General features: G+C 36.6%; 1 protein-coding gene across 1 annotated transcript; it reads right to left on the bottom strand.

The window, feature by feature from the left end:
• Nucleotides 1-41: 41 nt before the first annotated feature.
• Nucleotides 42-9,240, bottom strand: LOC112233327 (class I histocompatibility antigen, F10 alpha chain-like). The gene is made up of 11 exons (XM_024400879.2): nucleotides 9,059-9,240; nucleotides 6,575-6,847; nucleotides 6,108-6,398; nucleotides 5,683-5,967; nucleotides 5,347-5,466; nucleotides 5,031-5,084; nucleotides 3,944-3,982; nucleotides 3,786-3,836; nucleotides 2,933-2,971; nucleotides 2,775-2,825; nucleotides 42-503 (listed from the first exon to the last, which is right to left on the bottom strand). The coding sequence occupies exons 1-11, from the start codon at nucleotides 9,111-9,113 to the stop codon at nucleotides 490-492; spliced, it is 1,272 nt and encodes a 423-aa protein (XP_024256647.1). The 5' UTR covers nucleotides 9,114-9,240; the 3' UTR covers nucleotides 42-489.
• Nucleotides 9,241-9,848: the final 608 nt, after the last annotated feature.

Raw genomic sequence — 9,848 nt, 5'->3', positions numbered from 1 at the left:
AATGCATTGTTGAACACATAAGTGCTACTGAGGCTTTCACATTGGTTCATCAAAGCAGTCCTTTATTATTTATTTATTTATTTATTTATTATACTTTCCATAAAAAACAAAACCTATTTAAAAAGCAGTTCAGTGTGTGTGTGTGTATGTGTTTCTGTGTGTGTTTCTGTGCGTGCAAAGATTGGTTTCTAGTTTAAAATAATCAATCATTTTAATCTACTGTGCAATACAAATAGACTAATGGTTCCAATACCAATAAATTAAAATGGTCAATCCATTTGTTGAAAAATTATTTGGTACATTTTAATCAAACAAAGAATTCCACTACGATATTCAAAATATCAAAATGTTAATAAATAAGTATTTCATATCCAAGCCAACCTGATCAAAATGATCAATGCATGGGAATGACCACATCTAGATTGACAATATTTGCTGATTAACAAAACAAAATCACACGTTCTTTGCTGGATTTGAATGCGTTGTCAGTCACTCCCCAGTGGCTGAAAGAATAGAGAGAGATAGTCATTATGGGAATGGGTGCTTGCCTTTTATACTCCGGCTACAGCTGCACTAACAGTATGAATGCTAATGACAATAATATACTGAACAAAAATATAAGTGCAACATGGAACAATTTAAAAGATTTTTCTGAGTTAAAGTTCATATCAGAAAATCAGTCATTTGAAATAAAAAATAAATACATTTGGCCCTAATCTATGGATTTCACATGACTGGGCAGGGGCGCACGATGCCTTACATGTGATCTGCGGTTGTGAAGCCGCTTGAACGTACTGCCAAATTCTCTAAAACAACGTTAGAGGTGGCTTATGGTAAAGAAATTATCATTCAATTCTCTGACAACAGCTCTGGTGGACATTCCTGAACCCGGCATGCCAATAGCATGCTCCCTCAAAACTTGAGACATCTGTGGCATTGTGCTGTGTGACAAAACTGCACATTTTAGAGTGGATTTTTATTGTCCTCAGCACAAGGTCCACCTGTGAAATTATCATGCTGTTTCATCCACTTCTTGATATGCCACACCTGTCAGGTGAATGGATTATCTTGACAAAGGATAAAATTCTCACTATCAGGGATGTAAGCACATTGTGCACAACATTTGAGAAAAATGATATTTTTGTGAGTAAGGAAAATGTCAGCTCATGAAACATGGGACCAGCACTTTACATGTTGCGTTTACAGTATATTTTTGTTAAGTGTACAATAATTTAGATAACTAAGAATTACACCTAAGCAAACATATTAATGGAGCAGTTAGTATTACACAGTGGTGGAAAACGTACCCAATCGTCATACTTGAGTAAAAGTAAAGATACCTTAATAGAAAATGACTGAAGTAAAAGTAAAGTCACCCAGTAAAATCCTACTTGAGTAAATGTCTAAAAGTATTTGGTTTTAAATATACTTAAGTATCAAAAGTAAATGTAATTGCTAAAATATACTTAAGTATCAAAAGTTGAAGTATAAATAATTTCAAATTCCTTATATTAACAAACCCACCCAGTACAAGTTTTTTTTAACATTTTTTTTTTTTAAGGATAGCCAGGGGCATGCTCCAACCCTCAGACATAATTTACAAACAAAGTATTTGTGTTTAGTGAGTCTGCCAGATAAGAGGCAGTAGGGATGACCAGGGATGTTCTCTTGGTAAGTGTGTAAATTAGACCATTATCCTGTCCTGCTTAGCATTCATAATGTAACAAGTACTTTCGGGTGTCAGAGAAAATGTATGGAGTAAAAAGTACATTATTTTCATTAGGAATGTAGTGGAGTAAAAGTATAAAGTTGTCAAAAATATAAATAGTAAAGTACAGATATCACAAAAATGACTTAAGTAGTACTTTAAAGTATATTTACTTAAGTACTTTAAATCACTGGTATTACATGTCCATGTAGTCTCATGATGCTGATATTTGTAAAACAATGTTAGTTAATATATGGGTTGTACTTTCACTGGACATGTTAGTTAATATGGATTGTACTGTCAATGGGCATGTTAGTTAATATGTGTTTGTACTGTCAATTAGCATGTTAGTTAATATGGTTTGTACTGTTAATGGGAATGTTAGTTAATATATGGGTTGTACTGGCAAATGGCATGTTAGTTAATATGGGTTGTACTGTCAATGAGCAGGCACCAGTAGCCTAGTTGGATGCAGGGTGGTATGGCTGGAGTGCTCAGATACATAATAATACACTCAACAACAACTAATACCAGAAAAAAACAGTAACTTTAAAAAATGAGATTGTATTACATTATATATACAGTACCAGTCAAAAGTTTGGACACACCTACTCATTCAAGGGTTTTTCTTAATTTTTTACTATTTTCTACATTGTAAAATAATAGTGACGACATCAAAACTATGAAATATCACATATGGAATCATATAGTAACCAAAAAAGTGTTAACTATAATCAAAATATATTTTAGATTCTTCAAAGTAGCCACCCTTTGCATTGATGACAGCTTTGCACATTCTTGGCATTCTCTCAACCAGCTTCATGAGGTAGTCACCTGGAATGGCTACTGTTTTGGTTACAACATGATTCCATGTGTTATCTCATAGTTTTGATGTCTTCACTATTATTCTATAATGTAGAAAATAGTAAAAATAAAGAAAAACACTTGAATGAGTAGGTGTGTCCAAACTTTTGACTGGTACTGTATATATATATATATATATATATATATATATATATATATATATATATATATATATACTTTTTTAAAGGACTAATTATATTACCTTCATTTGTCAGCATTACATCACTCTCTAGACGTTCATTGCTGCCTTGACCTGGAACAGCAGAACTAACATCAGCACTTCCATAGTTTCAGTTGCATTCACCGTCTATGTAAGTAATATAAGATAAAATAACTGGCAATACTTTTGAATAACATTACCTGAGTCAGAGGAAGTACTGCTAGCGTCCTCTGTTGTCACTGGGAAAAGATAATCAATCTTTAGCTAGATGCAGATATACAGTTATCATCATTGGTCGTCTATAGGCATGCATATTCCCAATTGAAATTAGATTAATGAACTGAAAAATACTCATCACAAACAATGGGCTATTTCTAGTTCATAGATTATATTCACTTCCTGATTTGACTGAACTGAAAACTACCCTGGTAGATAGACGTGACTTCTAAAATATGTTCTATTTACTTTCCTACCTTTTTACATTTCACTTCAGTATCATAATATTCCTACTCCGTACAGATCATTCATGAGTTAGTTAGAATTAATTTGTCATGTTGTTCACAGTGTCTAACGGCTTTTAACTCCTTGAGAAGCCTGTTCTTGATTATGACTCAGTCCTCCTCTCATGTTACAAGTGTATAATTATACCACATGATTTGTGATAAAGGTGATGAAAGCAACCTTTACACTGAAAAGTCAACATGACAGGCCTTGTTGTATTGTTCTTGCCTTCAGAAAACACAATGAAGCCGTATTTTATATTAATGCCAGAAATTCATGTTAATTTTTCAAATGATGTTAGGGGATGTTGGTTAATATACTGTATGTGGTTTGTACTGTCATTGGGCAAGCGCCAGTAGTTGGATGCAGGATTGTATGGCTGCTGGCGCCCAATCCGTTAAGTGCTCAGATACGTAATATTACATACAACAACAATTAACACCAGAAAAAAACAGGAACTTTCAAGAATGTGATTGGGAGGCCATGATTGTGTTAGATCATCTAACGAAATGTCAAAAAGGATGAAATGTCAAAAAGGATCAATTATATTACCTCCATTTGTCAGCATTTTCTCCCTCTCTAGACATTCATTGCTGCTTTGACCTGGAACAGCAGAACTAACATCAGCACTTCCATAGTTTCAGTTGCATTCACTGTCTATGTAAGTAATATAAGATAAAATAACTGGCAATACATTTGGAGAACATTACCAGAGTCAGAGGAAGTGCTGCTAGCACCATCTTTTGTCACTAAAATAGAATATAATCAATTAGTTAGATACAGATATACAGTATTCAGTGATGATCATTGGTCATCTATAGGCATGCATATTCCCAATTGAAATTAAATTAATTAACTGAAAAATCCTCATAGCACACAATGGGCAATTTAAAAAGTAGGAATTTAATTAACTTCCTAATTTGACTGATTCGAAAGATATCCGCCTAGCACATAGAAGATGTGACTTTATATTTAACGTCAGTGTCATAATACTCCTATTCAGTACAGATTATTCTTTAGTTAGTTAGAATTTATTTGTCATCTTGTTCCCCAAATTGTTCACAGTGTCTAACTGCTAGTTATTCTTTAGGTGTTCCCTTCCTTCATAAACCTTTTATTGACTATGACACACAGTCTTCATTTTACAAGTCTATAAAGCACATGACTTGTGATAAAGGTGATTAAAGCAACCTTTGCACCGAAAAGCAAACATGACAGGCCCTGTTGTATTGTTCCTTGTAAAACTCACTGTTGAAAACTCCATGAAGGCATTTTTTTATAATATCAGGAATCAATGTTCTCAGTCAATCATTCTTAATTGTAATTATGAACGACACTCAGTTGCGTGAAATAAATTGGAGCCTTCTCTGCTTTTAACAACTGTAAAACATAATATGACCAGTCTTCAAAATGGCCGCTCCATTCCCATTGCCTGAAAGTAACAGAGTCATTTGAAAAGAATAACTCTGCAAGTCCATAGTTAAGTTTGTTTGATTAACATTTAGCTTTATACTGATCAGCATTGTCCAAAACAACAAGTAGACAATATGGGGCCAAACTACTCATCAGTATGTGATTAATAACCATGATTGATGTGTAAAAACAAGGATTAAGGGGTTTGTCATTAATCCTCACAAGACATAATTCAATCATTATAATTAACTCTCATAAAATGGCCCTTCATTATACACATTATACATTATACATATACATTATACACCAGATCTTTGGTATTGCTGTGCTACTGATATAGATGTAACTGTTAAAGAAAGGAAAATGACATTGTATCAACAGTACCATTCAGAGGTGCCTGATTCCCAGTAGGCATTAGAGCTCCTGTTTGACCAGCACCTAAAACAATGGTGCAAGATGTTAACGCCAAATATAACAGGATTTTATGAAATGAGTATCAGAAACGGTGGGAAGAAACAGTGGGAACACTACTTGACCTCCTGACTTGAGATTTATTAAAGTCATGCCCTGATGTCAAAAAAGGTTGCAATATGCCTACTCTCTTCAGAAATTACCATAATCACTTCAGTTTATCTCACAGAACAATAAGAAGAAGAAAAAGAAACAGACTTGAAATTAATTCACAATGTGAGAAACTTACATATTGTGCCTATCCTCCAAAGAACCAAAAGTGAGGTAACCACGGCTAACAGGAGGACCACCGCAACAACAGCAACAATGACAACAACTGTGACTTGGCTACAATCACAGCATTTTCCATCTGCATGGAAGACAAGATAAGAGTACATATTCACCCTTAACAATAACATCTTATACAATGAGCTTGAAAAAACAGGAATCACATTTTAATCATCTGCATTCATGACCTCATAAGAGACTCATAAACGTCTGATTTTACCACAATTGATAACAGCTAATAACGTGTTTGTTAAAAATATATACAGCACCGGTATATTAAATATAAGGACTACTTTACCCCATTTGACCACAATTGGCTCCTTCAACGTTCTATGGTTGACAAAGCATTCATAAGTTTCCTTGTCTGCCTCTGGAATCTGCACACTCATCCTGATCTGGTAGCTCTCTTCATCATTGGGTAAGACTCCGTCAGACTGCACTCCATCTTGTTTGGTCAATTGGACGCCATTCTTCTTAATATGCATTATTACATCTTTGGGATAGAAACCTGTGGCCATGCAGGTCAGTCGAATATGTCCTGCAGTTTTGGCTTTTTTAGCAAATGCATAGACCTTTGGAGGTGCTAACGAGGGAAGAAACAGAGAACATGAGTGTTTAATTCTGATTTCACATGTACAAATATGCCAATTCTGTAATCCACATGTACACTATTTGAAGTTCAGATCACCATTCAAATGTTAGCTTGTTTTTAAAAATACTCACAGTGCTTATTAGCCTCTTTGTCCTCATATGTCATGAATTTGGACAGCCAGTCCACACACTCCTTCTCCAGGTAGCCCTTGGTGTACTGGTTGAGGATCTGCACCCCGTCCCACTTCCTCTTAGTCGGCAGTGCTTGATCAACTGGTGCCACCCACTGCATAGTGGCATCGTCAAAGGCCAGGAAGTCGTCACCATCGTAGCTGTATTGGTCAGTGCCCTTTATGAATTTCAATGTGCCGTCTGGCTGTTTGTCAATCTCACAGCCATGCCTCCACTGAAGGATATGGACACCTGAAAGGAAAAACAAGTAGAATAGGAGAGGGAATGACTTACCTATGGTATGGTCAAGTCGTCTTTTATTTATTTTTTGGCATTATACTTAGAAGTTAATCCATTATCTTAGAGTTTCAGTAAAATATCTACGGTAGGCTATGTAGAGTGATACAAATGCAAGAGTGATTTCTCACCAGTGTTGTTGTGCCTCATGCGGTTCATCAGGATGTCAACGTTTACTTTGAACCACTGCTCCTTGCTCTTGCGTGACTGAGTGCCTTTTTCCCAGTAGTCTGCTGGCAGCTTCTCCCTCATCCAGTCCTGTTTGGGAATCTTCTTTTTATCCACACTGTCATAGTAATCGATCTGTCTGTTATTCATCAGGCCCATGGCAGTGAACTCATGGATACCAGGCAATTCAACTGGCTTTGAGAGGGCCGTGTAGATGTAGTTCAGCGACAATGTCTCTAATGGTTACAAAGGGGAGCAAATAGGTAAGTCACAACTCCTTAGTAGAGACGTATGTAAAAGAAAAAAGGTCTAGATAATAGTAAGCATAGTGACATCATAGTCATTGTTTTGGTATGAAATCTAGGCTACCGAATCAAACAATCTGGGGTGGCAGGGTAGCCTAGTGGTTAGAGCGTTGGACTAGTAATCAGAAGGTTGCAAGTTCAAATCCCTGAGCTGACAAGGTACAAATCTGTCATTCTGCCCCTGAACGGGTAGTTAACCCACTGTTCCTAGGCTGTCATTGAAAATAAGAATTTGCTCTTAACTGACATGCCTAGTTAAATAAAGTTTTAAAAATCTGATATTTTATTGAAATTTTGTATAGTTAAATGATGTATTAGACTAGATTTGATACTAAAGAAGACTCAATTGAGACAAAGCACTTTTATGTGCCAGTCATGCTATACTGAACAAAAATATAAATGCAACATGCAACAATTTCAAAGATTTGACTGTGTTACAGTTCATATAAGGAAATCAGTCAATCTAAAAAAACTTATTAGGCCCTAATCTATGGATTTCACATGACTGAGAATACAAAAATGCATCTGTTGGTCACAGATACCTTTTAAAAAAAAAGGTAGGGGCATAGATCATAAAACCAGTCAGTATCTGGTGTGACCACCATTTGCCTCATGCAACGCGACACATGTCCTTTGCATAGAGTTGATCAAGCTGGTGATTGTGGCCTGTGGAATATTGTCCCACTCCTCTTCAATGGCTGTGCAAAGTTGCTGGATATTGGCGGGAACTGCAACACGCTGTTTTACACGTCGATCCAGAGCATCCCAAACATGTCTGGTGAGTATGCAGGCTATGGAAGAACTGGGACTCTTTTAGCATCCAAAAATTGTGTACAGATCCTTGAGATCCATGAGGTGATGGCAGCAGATGAATTGCATGACCATGGGCATCAGGATCTCGTCACGGTATCTCTGTGCATTCAAATTGCCATCGATAAAATACAATTGTGTTTGTTATCCGTAGCGTATGCCTGCCCATACCATAACCCCACCGCACCCATGGGGCACTCAGTTCACATCAGCAGAACATCTCGCCCACACGATGCCATACACTGCTGATGCTCTAGCCACTAGGCTACCTACCTGGGGCGGCATGTGCCTAGTGGTTAGAGTGTTGGGCCAGTAACTGAAAGGTTGCTAGATCAAATCCCGGAGCTGACAAGGTAAAGATCTGTTGATCTGCTCCTGAACAAGGTAGTTAACCCACTGTTCCTAGGCTCTCATTGTAAATAAGAATTTGTTCTTAACTGACTTGCCTAGTTAAACAAAGGTCAAATAAAAAAATATATAATAATACACAGTGTCTGCGGTTGTGAGGCCGGTTGGACGTACTGTCATAATTTTATAAAACGACGTTGGAGGCGGCTTTTGGTCGAGAAATTAACATGAAATTCTCTGGCAACAGCTCTGGTGGACAGTCCTGCAGTCAGCATGCCAATTGTACCCTCAAAACGTGAGACATCTGTGGCATTGTGTTGTGTGACAAAGCTGCACATTATAGAGTGGCCTTTTATTGTCCCCAGCACCAGGTAGACCTGTGTAATGATCGTGCTGTTTAATCAGCTTCTAGATATGCCCGATCTGTCAGGTAGCTGGATTATCTTGGCAAAGTAGTAATGCTCACTAACAGGGATGTAAACACATGTGTCAACATTTTTGAATAATAACCTTTTTGTGCACTTTACATGTTGTCTTTATATTTTTGCTGAGTGTATATAGCCTTATCACCTGACACCTGGCAGTTCCAACCAATCAAACTGTCTTATCATGTTGCTGGGTAAAAAACATTTTCTCAGGTGTGCAATCAATGGAACTTGTCAGCGGCAACAAGGAACCATCACAATATAAGGGCTGACAGAACTAGCCTACCATTAAACAGAAAGTTGGAGTCGTCATCAATAACATGAACATAACATTAAAAAACATTTATATTTTGAAAGTCGGTGAATAATCCTATTTTTTATATTTAAGGTGCAGCATATCAAAACATGAACTTCAGTCCACCAATATAGTAGGCTAGTCACTGACAATTGCTGTTTAAGTTTATTATTGATTTGATAAATAATGTAGGCTATATACGGCTATGCCAAGAGCTTTTACTTTAACTTGTGACACATTTTCTAGAAGTAAAATCATTCTTACCACTGTTCACCGTTGAAAGTGTCCCAAACAAGAGCAAAACTACGACAAAATACATTTTGAACCCTCACGTATTGTAAATTTCCCCAAAATATATAAATATCCTAAATTCTGTGTCAAATTCAGATTCCCCCACAGTGCTATGACTGCGCGCTCTTAGCTTTTTCTAACAAGGAAACTCCTGTGTTGAGCCTGATCATAAAGTGGAACAGGTGTTGGTACAAAGTCCAAAGTCTTTTCTTTGATATGACTGTACTTCATAAGCAATTGTCAGCCATATCCTTCACTTCTTCCACATTTTGTTACGTTATAGCTTTATTCTAAAATGGATTAAATCATTCCCCACCATGACTCTACACACAATAACCGATAATGACAAACTGATTAAACATTTTTTTATTTATTGTTGCAAATGTATAAAAAACTCGAAATACCTTATGTACGTAAGTATTCAGACCCTTCGCTATGAGACTCGAAATTGAGCTCATGTGCCATTGATCATCCTTGAGATGTTTCTACAACTTGATTGGATTCCACCTGTGGTAAATTCAATTGATTGGACAGGATTTGGAAAGGCACACACCTTTCTTATATAAGGTCTCAAAGTTGACAGTGCATGTCAGATAAAAAACCAAGCCATGAGGTCGAAGGAATTGTCTGTAGAGCTCCAAGACAGGACTATGTCGAGGCACAGATTACATTTTTTATTTAACCTTTATTTAACTAGGCAAGTCAGTTAAGAACAAATTCTTATTTACAATGACAGCCTACCACGGCCAAACCCGGACGATGC

The sequence above is a fragment of the Oncorhynchus tshawytscha genome, linkage group LG31 (genome assembly GCF_018296145.1).
Source record: "Oncorhynchus tshawytscha isolate Ot180627B linkage group LG31, Otsh_v2.0, whole genome shotgun sequence".
Classification (NCBI taxonomy): Eukaryota; Metazoa; Chordata; class Actinopteri; order Salmoniformes; family Salmonidae; genus Oncorhynchus; species Oncorhynchus tshawytscha.
Note: the sequence above shows the minus strand (reverse complement) of the source record. Positions and strands in the feature narration are given on the sequence as shown.